The sequence below is a fragment of the Nymphaea colorata genome, chromosome 10, assembly GCF_008831285.2.
Source record: "Nymphaea colorata isolate Beijing-Zhang1983 chromosome 10, ASM883128v2, whole genome shotgun sequence".
In the NCBI taxonomy this organism is placed as follows: Eukaryota; Viridiplantae; Streptophyta; class Magnoliopsida; order Nymphaeales; family Nymphaeaceae; genus Nymphaea; species Nymphaea colorata.
Window position 1 is genome coordinate 13,736,000 of NC_045147.1, and position 15,669 is coordinate 13,751,668.

Here is a 15,669-nt window from a genome sequence, read left to right on the forward strand (position 1 = left end):
TCCGAATCAGAATATATAAATATCCGAAAAAACGGATATGGTTGAAGATGTATCCGATCCGTTGACATCCCAATTGGTAAGGCACTCTAAGACGTGTAAGAGTAGTCCTAATTAAGATTTCACCGTGGAACTCCAAGACTCTACTCTCGGGTATGCCGAGGGAAGAACTTTGCCCTTAGGTGATCTCTTTGTTAGGGCATTCTCAACACAACTCTCATGGAGACTTAAGAATCGAACAACTAACCTTTAACGTCGATATTGAACCCGACCGATCTCTCGTTCGTCTTCAATCTTCCCTTTGAGAATCCGATCTTTCAACACCCGTGGGGGCTCGGGTGAAAGCACCAAAACCTACTTGTTGCTTGAGTGAAGTTGTCCGTGGTCAAGAAGTCGCTAGTTGCCGGAACCGAAAAAAAAAAAAAAAGTTACAAACTTACAAGTTGAAATAACAAAGCAATATTAGGTCCTATATCACAGGGAGACAAGTAATTGAATTAAAACTTAAACTTTCTGCCGAATGGTGGGTCTCTCCTACTCACCAACTCTATCTCTCTCGTTATAAACATAGGACAACATTCCATCTGAGATGCTTAAATTTGTACATTTACCATCTATATTTGCTACTGACAATTTGTGTTCTCTTTCGAATTTTTGAGGAAGTTTTACGGAGTTATCAAGCATTCGGTTATGCTGTATTCCTTTCTTAGCGACGGCAGCACTGCTCGGGGCCCTCAAATCGAGCTGATCAACGTAACTTTCTGTTTTGAGGCCTCAGTTTAAACCCAACTACGAAGCTCTCTTCAACTTTTTCTGGAAAAGAGGAATACCTCAGCATTTAACCCCGCCGGGAAACTGTAAATTAGAAGCCGATTGCTGGGTTTTCACCTTTTTACCGGGACGAAAGAAAGCGCATCAGAAAAGAGGCAGAGAACGTGCCTCTCGTCCCCAAGGACGGTCACTGAGTGGCGATCACCTGCAGTGCATTACCCTTGATTTTTGGAAGGGTAAAAAACTTATTTAAATACTATAGTGGATCCGGTTTGGACCCGATTCACTGTGGAGTGTATCTGGATCGACCCACGTCCAAAACCGATTCCAATGGGGGAAAGAAGGAAGCGGGAGTGGGAATTAAATAAAGGAAAATAACGGAAGAAAGCTGCCAAAAGAACGTGGCGGGATGACCGAAAACTGAGTAATTTGCGTGGGTCCCACCAGCGCGGGGACGGCATCTCCCGCCACCTAACACTGTCGTAGCCCCTAGCGCTTTTATTTATCCCCTTCGCTTCCCTCCCCTGCTCTCAGGTCCTCTGGTTTCCACTGGTTCTCCTGGCCGCCATGGATCTCCTCTCCTTCTTCTTCCTCACTCTTCTTCTACTTCTTCCTGTAAAGCCTCTATCGTTCTCTCTCTCTCTCTCTCTCTCTCTCTCTCTCTCTCTCTCTCTCTCTTTTTAAAATGTTCTTATTCTGACTTATAATGCTTGTCTTTTGGGGCACAGGCATCTGGTGAAGGAGGAGAAAGCGTGAACCCCTTCTCACCCAAGGCGTCTCTTCTCAGATACTGGCGCCGGACCTTCCCCAAGGCCGAGCTACCTGCATTCCTTCTTGGCAAAGCCTCGCCTTTAAACGCCAGTCAGGCGGCTGCCTATGCTAGTTATATTGACGCTCACACCCTCCAAGAGCATCTCCCTTCGTTCTGTGCATCCGCCAACCTCTACTGCACGTCCCTGAAGAAGAAGAAAAAGGGATCCGCACCGGCCCCCCTCCCCGACAGCTTCACCGAGTACAGCGGCCGCGACTTTGTCAAGTACACAAAGCCAGGCGCATTCGGCAGCAGCGACTTCACTAACTACTCCGTCAGCAGCAACGTCGCCAAGGACACCTTCACCACCTACGGCGGCGACCATGACCAGCGAATCCAGCAGTTCACCCGCTACGAGTCGGACGGCAACGTCGGAGCGGGGCGGTTCTCCAAATACGACACCGAAGGCATCGGCGGATTCAACAACTACGGCGACAACGGCAACGTCGACCAGCACCGCTTCACCCGCTACGGCGACGACGCCAACGGCGGTCTTCAGTCGTTTACAAGCTACTCCGAAAACGCCAATGTTGTCGGGAACGACTTCAAGTCCTATGGCTCCGTCGCCAACGGTATTCTGAGCCAGTTTACCGGCTACTCCACAAGCTCCAACGTGATTCGCAACGCGTTCACATCCTACAACAAGGAGGGAAACGGCCCGCTGGATCAGTTTACCAGCTACGCCGACAGTGGCAACGTCGTCCGGAACGAGTTCCAGTCTTACGAGGCCGACGCCAACGCCGGGCTCGAGCAATTCCAAACATACTCTCAGCTCGCAAACATGCCGGAGAGCATTTTCCGGTCGTACGGGAAAGGCGACAACAGTGCAATCCTTTCGTTCGACACGTACGGCAACGCCTCGAACCCGTTGGCTGAGTTCACGGAATACGGGAAGGACGGGAACGCGATCTCCGCGTCCTTCACCATGTACAGCAAAGACAACACCACGTTCACCGAGTACCACCGGACAGGCACAACTTTCAACGACTACCGTAACACCACCGTCTCGGCCACGGCCCTCGTCGAGCCAGGGAAGTTCTTCCGGGAGGCGTCTCTCGTGTCCGGCCACCACATTCCGGTGCCGGACATCACGGACAAGATGCCGCCGAGGTCGTTTCTCCCGAGGACGATAGCCGACAAGCTCCCTTTCAGCTCCCGCCGGCTGCCGGAGCTGATTCAGACGCTCAACGCCTCCGGCCTGCAGGTAAGACGGATTTGCTTCGTAGTCTGTGTCATCTTCGAGTCGGGTCATTGTCATTCATCCTCCAGAACTCCTAGATCCGAGTGGTTTGAAGGGGATGGACCAGGATCTGCATTGGGATATCCAAAACAATGGTCAGATCCGATTACGGCTTTTCGCTGTTTCAAGTTTCTACCTTCTGTTGGCAGGCCCCAATCTTCGTGTAGATCTTGTTTTGAAAATTAAATCACCTTTAGAGTGTATAAAAATTAGGCCGGCGGTGATAATTTAGATGATCTCAAACTCACTAATTTAAGGTCGTTACATTTTTACCTGACCTTAAAGACGTGGTTTTTTCTTTTTTACTTAGAACGTGAAGTTGCTGAGTTCATCCTTTGAGAACACATCTTTTATCAGACACAACCTTATTGAACTGATAACTTCGATCTTATTTTCACTCAGGTAGCGATGGGCCGAACGTTGGCCGACTGCGAGCGGCCGGCGGTGAAGAGTGAAACGAAAAGATGTGTGACCTCGATCGAGGGGATGGCAGAGTTCGCAGCATCAATACTGGGCGAGAAGGCATGGGTCTCGACGACGGCGAACACGGCCGGGTCGGGCAGGATGGTGGAGGTGGGGAAAGTCGAGGGCCGGAACGGTGGCGGGGTGACCCGGGCCGTGTCGTGCCACCAGAGCCTGTTTCCCTACCTGGTCTACTATTGTCATGCCCTGCCACTTGTCAAAGTATATGACGTGGAGATGATGCTGGATGGGAAGAAGGCCAATCAGGCGGTGGCGATCTGCCACCTGGACACGACCCAGTGGAGCGCCGGCCACGCCGCGTTCAGGGCGCTGGGACACAAGCCGGGGGAGATCGAGGTGTGCCACTTCATCTTCCAGAATGACTTCATATGGGTCGCTCGCGACTAGTGCTGCCGCCGCTGCAATGCCGGCGGCAAAGGAAGCTGGGTGCATGATCCCGTCTAGCTGTATTGAAAATAATTTATAAAAAAAAGAACTCCAGCTTCCCGATCTTGTCGTAACGAAGATCTATTTACTTGCGCATTACTTAGTATTGGTTGAGAAGCAACGAGTTCCTTTTTAGTAAGATCACTACCATTAGCTTCTCTCAACAATGAATGAGAAAGGCCCGAACTCAGATTGATACGTTGAACAAATGATAAATACATGACCGTGTTAGATCTGACCCTCCCTGGTATAACGACCGTGCTTTGTGTTCATATTGGGAAAGATCGAATGTATACATGTTTCAAACAAGCTTACGTGAGCCTAAACGCTTATTTGGTTTAACATCTTTTTAGTGACAATTTTAACCACAATCATTATATATATATATATATATATATATATATATATATATATATGACCATAAATGAAATGTAAATTAAGCTGGGCACCGGGTCGGGCCGCCGGGTACCCAGTACCTAGCCCGCCATGAGCCCGGGCCCGAGCTTTGAAAAATTGAGTTTTGGGCTTTTTTTATCGGGCTTGGCCTGGCCCGATAAATAACGGGACGGGCTTAGGCTTGTCGCTGTGATCGGCGGCTGCCCGAAAAGCCCGACATTATTATTATATTATATTTTTTTTTTACAAAAATGAACTTATGTAACTTAGTGTTTTGGACTTTTTGTTGTTAAAAGTTTCATCCCCGTCGTCGAGATTGCCTCCTCCCATCCTCCTTGTTGGCACTCGGCTGCCTCGTCCGGTCCTCCCCGTCACCATCATCATCGCTGTCGGTCCTCCTCGTCAGCCTTCGGTCTTACCTGTCGTCGTTGTCATCGCTGTGAAGGTCCAACTTTTTTTCGACGATTTTTTTTTTCTGCCGATTAGGGCTTCTTCCATTGCGCTTCTCTCCCTCGCTGCCACTTCTTCATCACGCTCTCCCTCGTTTCTCGTTATCATTGCAACTAGTCGATCATTGTTTCATTTCATCGCCAGATTTTGCACTTCAATGGTCTGTCCATCACAACCACTCGATCGATTTCTCTTGCGAGAAGGAGGAGAAGAAAGAAGAAATGAGAAACAGGCCCGCCCCGCCCAAAAGCCCGACTAAGCCTGCATAGCCCATTATCAATCGGGCCGGGCCAGGCTTCGGGCATTAACCGAAGCCTAAGGCCCGAAATTACATTGGCCCGGCCCGGCCCGATACAGTTTCCGAGCTTTGATTTTGACGTTCTAATCGGGCTGGGCCAGGCCTTCCCGGCCCAATGCCCAGCCCTAAATGCAAATCCCGTAAGAACTATAAAGGGTGGCCAATTAGTAAGGAGGCGGTAATAGAAATTTCTGGATAAACAAATCCCCGTTACCCCTATTCGGTCAAGCCGGACGGCCCGATCCAGATTGGATACGGGACCATTGAATTGATTTACCTTCCATTCATTCTCCACAAATAATGTCCCTCAGCCTTAATACTAATATTTCATTTTTTTTTTATTTCGGTATTTTGCTTGACCAACCAAAACACGGAAACAAAAAAGAAAGAAACTAAAATAAGTAAGGAAAAAGGAGGAGATATGGATAAGATCCAAGCCGAGTCCGTAGTTCCCACTCCAACTCCTTTTTCTATCATGTTAAAATTTGTCTTATATCTAATAATGCTCTTACATTTTGAAAATTAGCCAAACTCGGTTCAAAACTCACGAAAATCGAATATAGATGGGGTTGAAATTGTGAAATTGAATTTAGAATATGAGTTTTCTTTATTTATATTTGAATCTGAATGAACATGTGAATATATGAAAAAGCAGATACATATCCGATCTCAGTTCAATGTGTTGACATCCTACTATTATAACGTTCCGAAACCTGATACTAAAACTGGTGAGGGAAGGGATATCAATGAGGTCAAAATCAACTGTGGCAGACGAAAGTTTTATATTTTAAATCAACGGAAGTTCAATGAATCGGGAGAGCGATTCTTGAATCAGTTTTGTTTGGGAGCGTGAAGGCCCATAGACGTGTATAAATTTATATTTTAGTTAAAAAAAATTTAAGAGGCAGCACAAGACGATGTGACGAATACCGATGCCTACGATACTCTTCAGGCTAAGGTTGTGTCTGAATAACACGCTCAAAAAATAATGTTTTGGCGGATCAAATGCACAAGAGTAGAGCGAGCATGGTTTGACCTGAAAACAAAAAAAAAAATTTACATGTAATTTTACTTGTCTTTTATAAAAAATTTTAAAAAAATATTCAAAAAAATTTTTTTTTAATTTTTTTTAAAAATTTTTATATATTTTTTTCTATCAACCATCAGATCAATTCCTATTCCTCTCCCATGCAGTCCAAACCGCGGCCTCGTACTACCTGCCGTTTTGCCGGACAATGGACAGAATCCATTGCATGATTTCATCTTAATTGTTATTATTATTATTATATCATAATAATAACTTTCAAAGTTACCAAAATTACCCGATCATCTTGCCAAGTCATCTGCATATATTACTCTGTGTGTATTGACATCTCGTAGTCAGCCATCCTCAAAGTACGCATTCTCCAAGATTTTGTGTACCACCTTCAGCGCCGTTGGGATGGGCTTTACGGAATTCTCATGACCCGTTAGAGCTTGGAAAATCTGGTCATGGACCCCAGCTCCGCCGCCGCTCCGGGCACTTCGGCCCCCTCGAGAGGGAATGATGGTGCCAGAGAACACAGCAGACGACAGATATAGAGGTCGAAGTAACTGGAGGCGGCAAAGATGGTGATGGTGGCGCCTGGCGTCGAAGGGGGCGGTCCGGTCTCTGAGTCGGAGGCCGGCGTGTCTAAAGGGCCATATGGTGCCCCGCGGTGTTCCATGACCGGTCAATCGTCGGGGGCGTTGAGGGTGGCGCCGGAGGATGGCATCCTTTGGACGATCATTAAATCTGCCTTGAATTGAAACGGCTTACTGCTACACAAACCAATCTAGAAAAAGAATAAAGCTCGTCCTTGAAGACAAGGCCCCGACCTTGAGCTGGCCTCCATTCTTTCAGTTTCTGTTAGTGGGCATCGTTTCAAGTAAAACGGAGTTGGAATGCAGATTAGTTTCCAACAATCCATTATACATCTTCTTCCGACTCAAAATTAAAACTGTTCTTCTTCATCTAAAAAGAGTTACTGCAATTCGTTTTTTTATAGGTTTCAAAATTTCAATGCCAAACCCATCTACGGCCACCTGCATTGTATTGCCATTGTAGTTTTTGGAAGGGTAAAAAGTTATTTACATAGCTACTTGACTGAGGAGTTGATCTGGATCCAGCCACGTCCGAAATCTGAGTGTTGCAGCGGGCATTTCCCGCCGCCAAACACAGCCGGAGGCCCCATTGCGTTTATTTATACCCTTCACTTCCCTCCGGCCGCTCTCAGGTCCTCTGCTTTCCACTGGTTCTTCCGGCCGATATGGATCTCCTCTCCTTCATCTTCTTCCTTTCTCTTCTTCTTCTTCTAAGACACCTCTCTCTCTCTCTCTCTCTCTCTCTCTCTAAAGGATATCCTTACGGCTTATAATGCTTATCTTTTGGGGCACAGGCATCTAATGCAGCTGGTGAAGGAAGAAAAAGCGTGAACCCCTTCTCACCCAAGGCGTCTTTTCTCAGATACTGGCGCAACACCGAGCTGCCTGCATTCCTCCTCGCCAAATGCTCGCCTTTAAACGCCACTCAGGCGGCTACCTACGCTCGTTATATTGACGCTCACACCCTCCAAGAGCATCTCCCTTTTTTCTGTGCATCCGCCAACTTCTACTGCACGTTCCTGAAGAAGAAGAAGGCATCCGCCCCGGCCCCTGTTCCCGACAGCTTCACCGTGTATAGCGGCCGAACTTCGTCAAGTACACGAAGGCAGGCAGCAGCGACTTCACCAACTACTCCGTCAGCAGCAACGTCGCCGAGGTCACATTCGCCACCTACGGCGGCGACCAAGACGGGCACTGCCAGCAGTTCACACGCTACGAGTCGGACGGCAACGTCGGGGCGGGACGGTTCTCCAAATACAACACCGAAGGCATCGGTCAATTTAATAACTACGGTGACCACAGCAACGTCGACCAGCACCGCTTCACCCGCTACGGCGACGACACCAACGCTGGTCTCCAGATGTTTACAAGCTACACCGAAAACTACAATGTCGTCGGGAACGACTTCAAGTCGTATGGCTCCGTCGCCAATGGCATGAGTAGCCAGTTTTCTGGCTACTCGACGAGATCCAACGTGATCACCAACAAGTTCACGTCCTACAACAAGGAGGGCAACGGCCCGCTGGATCAGTTCACCAGCTACGCCGAAAACGGCAACATCGTCCGGAACCAGTTCCAGTCTTACGAGGCCGGTGGCAATGCCGGGCTCGAGCAGTTCCAATCGTACTCTGAGCTCGCGAACTTACCGGACAATAGTTTCCGGTCGTACGGGAAAGGCGATAATGGTGCAAGCCTTTGGTTCGAGACATACGGCAACGCATGGAACCCGTTGGTTCAGTTCACGGAATACGGGAAGGACGGGAACAGCATCACCGCATCCTTCACCTTCTACAGCAAAGACAACACCACGTTCAGCGACTACCACCGGACAGGCACCACTTTCAACGACTACCGTAACACCACCGTCTCGAACACGGCCCTCGTCGAGCCAGGGAAGTTCTTCCGCGAGGCGTCTCTCGTATGCGGCCACCGCATTCGGATGCCGGACAAGCTGCCACCGAGGTCGTTTCTCCCGAGGACCATAGCGGACAAGCTTCCTTTCTGCTCCCGCCGGTTGCCGGAGCTCATTCGGACTCAACGCATCCGGGTTGCAGGTAAGACGGATTTGCTTCGTAGTCGTGTCATCTTCTAGTCGGGTCATTTGTTATTCAGTACATTTGTTTTCGTTTTGAAAATTAAATTACTTTTAAGTTGCATTTAACTGCCATGGTAAAATTCCAAGCCGCATAAAAAAGGTGTGTTTTGAGATCTTTAGTTCAAAATCCATTATAGATTTATGGTTGAATGGGGAGCTCTGATCTTAAATCCAGATGCTATGATCTCAAATCACTGTGGACATTAGATCTGCGCTAAAACAAATCCGAGTGGCTTCAAAGGGGTGGACGAGGATCCGATTACAACACCTCTGCTTCTCACTCTTTGGACCTTCCACCGACTCTTTGCATGCTCTAATCTTTGTGTAGATCTTGTTTTCGATTTGCTAATTAAATCACTTTTACCATTTATTTGATAGCAATGGTAAAATTCAAGGCTGGATAAAAAGATGTGTTTGAGATCTCCAATTAAAACAGAATAAAGATTTTAAAATCATGGATTTTAAAACTTTTTATAAATTTATGATCGGATGGGAGAGATCTGACCTTAAATCCAGATCCTATGATCTCAAATCACTGTAGATATAAGATCCGCTTAAAACAAACACAACATTGAGATATGTATGTTTGAGCTTCATGGTGATTTTGAGATCAGTAGGATTTCGAATTCATATATTTAATGTTGGACCTTTAAATATAGTATGAATGTAAGATGTATGATATTAGGGAGGAGTTTTAAAAGCACACTTTTTATTTAGATCCGAGTCTGAAGTGTTCATATTTTAGATCGAGATCAACAATCTAATGTTGTTTTCATTCAGTTGGCCATGGTCCGAACATTGGCCGATTGCGAGCGACCGGCAGGCAGTGAAGGGCGAAACGAAAAGATGTGTGACCTCGATCGAGGGGATGGCGGAGTTCGGAGCGTCAGTGCTGGGCGAGAAGGCATGGGTGTCGATGACGGCGAACACGGCCGGGTCCGGCAGGATGGTGGAGGTGGGGAAAGTCCAGGGCCGGAGTGGAAGCAACGAGTTCCTTTACTTCAATGAACATTGCTATTGGTTGGGAAGCAACGAGTTCCTTTACTAGCATTAGTACTATTAACTTCTCTAAAGAAGGAAGGAGTAAGGTCCGAACTCAAATTGGTGCAACCAACAAATGATAAATACATGACCATGTTAGATCTGACCCAGCTGCAGCGCACACGCTCTCTGTGTGGGCTACTCTGCCTCACAGTGGCTCATCAATGGTACTTTTTCTCAACTTTATACATCTAGTAGGAATGTTTATAGGGTTCCTCGGCGACTTTTGAATAAGTTTTCTCGCTCTGTTAAGAAGAAGAAAAAAAATAAACATGAAGGAGCTGGAGCATAGATTCCTCTCACATGCGGCGAAACTGAGGCCTTGTCCTTGCTGCCATTATGCCGCACAAAGACAAAATCCGTTCTATTTGAAGAGATATCTGCTTTTCGATTGGAATCGCAATAAGAAAATGTCATTTATTTAAAGAACACGTACGATCACTTCATATTTCTAAAAACTATATATATATATATATATATATATAAGAGAAACATAAGAAAAGGATGGGGTGTGTAAAACCCTTTGTTTATTTGGATCTCCGTCTAATCACAAGCGTCGGATGAGTTATGTAAAGCCGCATATGCTATGGGAAGCCGGCGTATGTGTATATATATATATATATATATATTCACAACCGGACATGACATCCTTTGGACGAGCATTAAACTTGCCATGAATGGAAAACGGGTTACTGCTACACAAACCCACTTTTCTAGAAACGGAATTCCAATACAGATCAGTTACCAACAATCTACTATAGATCTCCTTCCAACTCAAAATCTTCAACAAATTAAAACTGTGCTTCTTCATCTTAAAAAGAATGACTGCCATTCATTTTCTAGATTAATTATGAAGTTTCATACGTATAGTTTTCGAAATTTCAATGCCAAACCCAAAAGAAATTGCCCTTGATGAGTTCATTTGTTGCTGCGAACGAAACAAACTCCCAAAAAACATGAATAAATGGATCCACATGCCTGCACAAGTGGACATAAATGGATTACAGCTATCAACAAATAATTCACATGTGGATTGCATTGATGTGAATCGAAGATCATGAATTGATTCAGAACCCAAGGTTGTCGGCACAAAGTTCGCATGCAATGACTCGTGAGATACATATGGTTCGTAATGTTAAAATTTGTCAGAAGAACTTTATGGATTTTTTTCAAAATAGATTTCGATTACAAACTCGTGAGAGGTGTGTACACCTGCAAGCACCCGCAGACACGTACAAACATCGGGCACAGTTCTGTAAGATTTCGTCTGTTTTTTATGCGATCATGGCCACCGGTAGGCAGCAAGGTGCCAGACCACTAGGCCATGATCAGAAAAGGGCAAGCACGGTGGGATCCGCGGATTGAAAATGAAGATCTCAATGGACGAAGAAAATCGTCCAAAGGTGAGACAGTCTGTCCGAAAGCGACCCTGTACGTCTCTTCCCTGGTTTCATGGCTGTTTTGATTGTATACTTAAACCCAATCTCCTTCGTTCTTCACCTCATCACTGATCAGAATCGCCACTTGGATCCTTCTGCTTCTTCAATGGCGCCGTTCCCTTTCTTCTTCCTCATCACTCTAATTGCTGCAGTATGCTCTCTCTCTCTCTCTCTCTCTCTCTCTCTCTATGGACGTTTCAGATATTAAGGTGAACTTGCAGTTGTAACTAGCCAATGATACCCACTTCCATGGTTCCTAGAACTTCCACATTTTTGTTAGTTGTTTGTAGCTTTATCCATTTCTTTGAGCATTAGTGGGTTTTGCACTGACTATAAGATGATTATGTTTCCGTTTAATATCAGGCTCCCTGTCATAATAATGCAATCCTTCTCTTTGGAAAACAACTTATACGATCATGTAGTAGTACGAGAGAAGAAAAAAATGTCATTTAGATATTCGAGACTGATCCTTCCCGATAGAAAAACCTTAGATCGCGATGTTGAGGGGTCAGCATCAGCTCTATTACGTTCAAGGACTAAACTATCCTGCTGCAAACACAAAATAAATGTTTCGGAAACTAGAAAATTCCTTCTTTTTGAATAGACAAGATTGTACTACTCTTAAAATTCGATGAGTTCTGCATCACTTGCTTGTTCTTAGTCTCAACTGTTCTTATTTATGCGTGAAAATGCATTTATCTTAGAGTCCACTTTAAAACTGAGAAACCAGGAGATAACATCCATATCATTTGGATTCTGAAAGAAAAAGACCTAAAAATTAAGTTCTGATCTCCCTCTAATGTGTATAGTTCCTCTCACTTTTTCGTTTTTTCTTTGGCATTAGACTCCCTGGGCAGCTCATACTGGAGCAGAGGGCGTGAACCCCTTCTCACCAAAGGCATCCCTTTTGAGGTACTGGCGGCGGACCTTTCCCGACGCTGAGCTGCCGGCCTTCCTCCTCGGTAAAGCCTCCCCTCTGAATGCCACCCAGGTGGCCGTCTTCTCCCGGTACATCGATTCCCACAATCTGCAGCAACACCTCCCTTCCTTCTGCGCATCTGCCAACCTCTACTGCACCTTCCTCAAGAAGGATTGGGCCTCACTCCTCTCGTCCGGTGCTGCTCAAGACGCCTCCTTCGCTGAGTACGCAAACCGAGATTTCGCCAACTATAGCGTGTCTGCGGGCAACAGCGACTTCACAAACTACTCCGTCAACCAAAACATCGGCAAGGACACCTTCGCCGGCTATGGCGGCGAGCGCCAAGCTGGAGACCAAGGGTTTCTCAACTACGAGTCCAATGGCAACGTCGGCGCCTCTCGGTTCGGTCGGTACCAGACGGACGGCGTCGGAAAGTTCAACAACTACGGCGATAGTGGCAATGTCGAGCAGCAACGCTTCAGCGGATATGGCGACGGCAGCAACGGGGGGCTCGAGACCTTCCAGGGCTACTCCGAGAAGTCCAACGTCGTCGGCGCTGACTTCAAGTCGTACGGCTCCGCGGCAAACGGCATTCTGAGCCAGTTTTCAGGCTACTCGACGGGGTCCAACGTGATCACCAATAGCTTCACGTCCTACAACAAGGAGGGCAACGGCCCGCTGGATCAGTTCACCAGCTACTCTGACAGCGGCAATGTCGTCCGGAACGAGTTCCTGACGTACGAGGACGACGCCAACGCTGGCGACGATATATTCCAGCAATACGCCGATGGAGCAAAGAAGCCTGACAATGTTTTTCGGTCCTATGGGCCCAGCGGTAATGGCGCCGGATTCATCTTTGGTAACTACGGCAACTCTTCGAACCCGCTGGCCGAGTTCACAGAGTACGGAAAGGACGGTAACGGAGCGACGGCGTCGTTTTCCTCCTACGTGACCGAGAATACCACGTTCAAGGAGTACCACGAGACGACCACCACCTTCGGCAGCTATATCAACGCTTCCTCCCGCCCCACATCCGCACTCGTGGAGCCCGGCAAATTCTTCCGAGAGGCGGATCTCTTGTCCGGGAACCCGATACCCATGCCGGATATCCACGACAAGATGCCTCCGAGGTCGTTCTTGCCAAGGACGATCGCCGACAAGCTTCCGTGCAGCTCCACCCGGTTGCCGGAGCTTATCCGCATGCTAAACGCCAGCGGTCTGCAGGTAGGGATCGGATTCCTCTCTGGAAAAATCACAACCAATGACGCCCTTGTTTTCCTTTTCAGGGCTCGATGGCTAGAACCTTAGCGGACTGTGAGCGGCCGCCGGTGAAGGACGAGACGAAGCGATGCGTGACCTCCCTCGAGGGGATGGCAGAGTTTGCGGCGTCGGTGCTCGGTGAGAAGGCGAGGGTCTCGACGACAGCCAACACAGTCGGCTCCGGGAGGATGGTGGCGGTGGGCGATGTCCGCGGTCGGAACGGTGGCGGGGTGACCAGGGCCGTGTCGTGCCACCAGAGCCTGTTTCCCTACCTGGTCTACTATTGTCATGCAGTGCCACGTGTCAAGGTGTATGACGTAGAGGTGATGCTAGAAGGGAAGAAGGCCAATCAGGCAGTGGCGATCTGCCACCTGGACACGACCCAGTGGAGCGCCGGCCACGCCGCGTTCAGGGCGCTGGGACACAAGCCGGGGGAGATCGAGGTGTGCCACTTCATCTTCCAGAATGACTTCATATGGGTCTCCCAGGGTTAGCGGGCCTCAAACTCTGTGTGGTTTAGGAAAATTAAGATCCTGTTTGTGCTCAGAAACTTCAATCCGGTTAGAAATAAAATTCTCCGGTGAGGTTACTAAAAAGCAAACACCACGCTTTAGATATGGTATCTGATCTAGTAAATCGATTTTGTCTGTCTGAACCTATATTTGTGAATGATCTTGCATTGTTAGAAAGGTCTATATTCAATTTGAATTAGATATTAGATCCGAGCATTCCTAGATAACACACTATGAAATTGTATCAAATTCAGATTTGAGAAATGGCGTTCGATCATATTCAGATTTCGATTCAAATTAGATTTTGTTTCAAATAAAAAACATATATCCAATCCTCATACATTTTGAAAATAGGTCAAATTTGGTTCAAAATTTGGATTCTGATGTGAATATAAAAAGCAGATTCAGATCATGTTCAGGTTTCAGAATTTATGTAGAAGCTCATCCTCCAACATTTTAGCCCAAAATTTTTCCTTCAATTTGTGAAATGCAGGGAAGGTTTGGGAGAAATCCTGGGATGTATATCTTTGTTCTAACCTGAGATCTTCATAGTTTGATGACTCGTCTTTCTAGCTCAGCCTGCCAATGACGAGAGAGAAAGATCCATTTCCAAGTTCAGATTGGGTTCCCTACATAGCACGAATAAAGACAGAGAGTGTGTCCACTTCTGATTCAGACTGAGTTTGAACACCAGCAGAAAGACATTTTAGAAGAAAAAGAATGACGCCGAACATAGATCTAGCTTGGTTGGTTCAACTCCTTTACCAGCCAGACAATCTCTTTAACTCGTGATCGTTTTTTACTTCCGAGGAAGACTTGCCAATTCATGATGTAAGTAGAAGTTAGGGCCTTACAGAAGCTACCAAGGAAACAATCAAATTTATGTTTTGTCATTCAGGGGCTGCAGCTCTTATGTTTATATTACATAATAGGAGTATCTTTCGAAAATTGTTCCAAAAATCGTCAAAATTTTAGATGTTTCCTTCAATATGTCCTCGTCGTGTATAGTTGCTTTTGAATGCAGAGAGCTTGTATAACATGACAACTTCACATAAATCTAATTAAGTAGCGGCATGTATGTTATCACGCTCCAAGAATGTTTTTCTTGATTAATTTTCACTAAGAATGTTAGCTTTCCAATACGGCAAGGAAACAGCTGAAGGAAAAGATGGAGCCATTAATAGGAATGAAGAAAATTCAGGCTATTGATATTCATGTTCCTCGGCTTAACATGCTTGAATGAGCATCTCCTCAGTTTAATCTGCTGTTACTTGTTCGTGAATTTAAAACAATAGAAGGAAAATCTTCATCCCGGTTTAACAGTAACAAGAACAGTAACGAGAAGGGGCATTATATGTTCTTTGTTTAAGAATAGCCGGCCACTTGATCAACTCTGACTCATTTGAGAGGCACTTAATTACCATTGTAAATTTATGGATCAGACGTGACATGTTTTCGCCAAAGTGGCAAAAAAAAAACTACTTCTAAACTCTGTGACTTATCAAACCAAGAATCTTCAGTAGATTTATCATTTAGTGGAGTGCAGTAGTGGGCAAACGAAAAGACAGGTAACAGCACTTATTATGAATTCCGGAAAGTGGAAAAGTGCATCATTAAATCTAAAGAACACTAACGAAAAGTTCGGTTTGTTCCTATTCTTCTTTCAGTTGTATATATATTTAATGTATGGCTGCCTTTCTTGTGGTCTCCTATTATGGATACTGTTTTCAACCCATGTGTAGGAGATAGAAAAAATAGTAATTCACCACTTTTCGCTTTGTTCATGCAGATTATTAGTTCATACGGTTCTCAACCAACACTAGCATTGGAACATCAGAATGTATATACACGGGTCCTTAATCCTAGGGATCTACAAATGATAGTCTTAGATCTGAGGGTCTCATCTCA

The 15,669-nt window shown here is 46.1% G+C and overlaps 3 protein-coding genes across 3 annotated transcripts; all 3 read left to right on the forward strand.

The window, feature by feature from the left end:
* The first annotated feature begins 1,274 nt into the window (after positions 1 to 1,274).
* On the forward strand, positions 1,275 to 3,802 carry LOC116262896 (BURP domain-containing protein 12-like). Its single transcript, XM_031642431.2, has 3 exons — positions 1,275 to 1,383; positions 1,497 to 2,783; positions 3,222 to 3,802. The coding sequence occupies exons 1-3, from the start codon at positions 1,336 to 1,338 to the stop codon at positions 3,687 to 3,689; spliced, it is 1,803 nt and encodes a 600-aa protein (XP_031498291.1). The 5' UTR covers positions 1,275 to 1,335; the 3' UTR covers positions 3,690 to 3,802.
* Positions 3,803 to 6,480: 2,678 nt separating this feature from the next.
* LOC116262632 (BURP domain-containing protein 12-like) lies at positions 6,481 to 9,638 on the forward strand. The gene is made up of 5 exons (XM_031642117.1): positions 6,481 to 6,606; positions 7,290 to 7,529; positions 7,574 to 8,549; positions 8,969 to 8,973; positions 9,336 to 9,638. The coding sequence occupies exons 1-5, from the start codon at positions 6,481 to 6,483 to the stop codon at positions 9,636 to 9,638; spliced, it is 1,650 nt and encodes a 549-aa protein (XP_031497977.1).
* Positions 9,639 to 11,061: 1,423 nt separating this feature from the next.
* Positions 11,062 to 13,967, forward strand: LOC116262895 (polygalacturonase 1 beta-like protein 3). Its single transcript, XM_031642429.2, has 3 exons — positions 11,062 to 11,221; positions 11,915 to 13,213; positions 13,276 to 13,967. The coding sequence occupies exons 1-3, from the start codon at positions 11,084 to 11,086 to the stop codon at positions 13,741 to 13,743; spliced, it is 1,905 nt and encodes a 634-aa protein (XP_031498289.1). The 5' UTR covers positions 11,062 to 11,083; the 3' UTR covers positions 13,744 to 13,967.
* Positions 13,968 to 15,669: the final 1,702 nt, after the last annotated feature.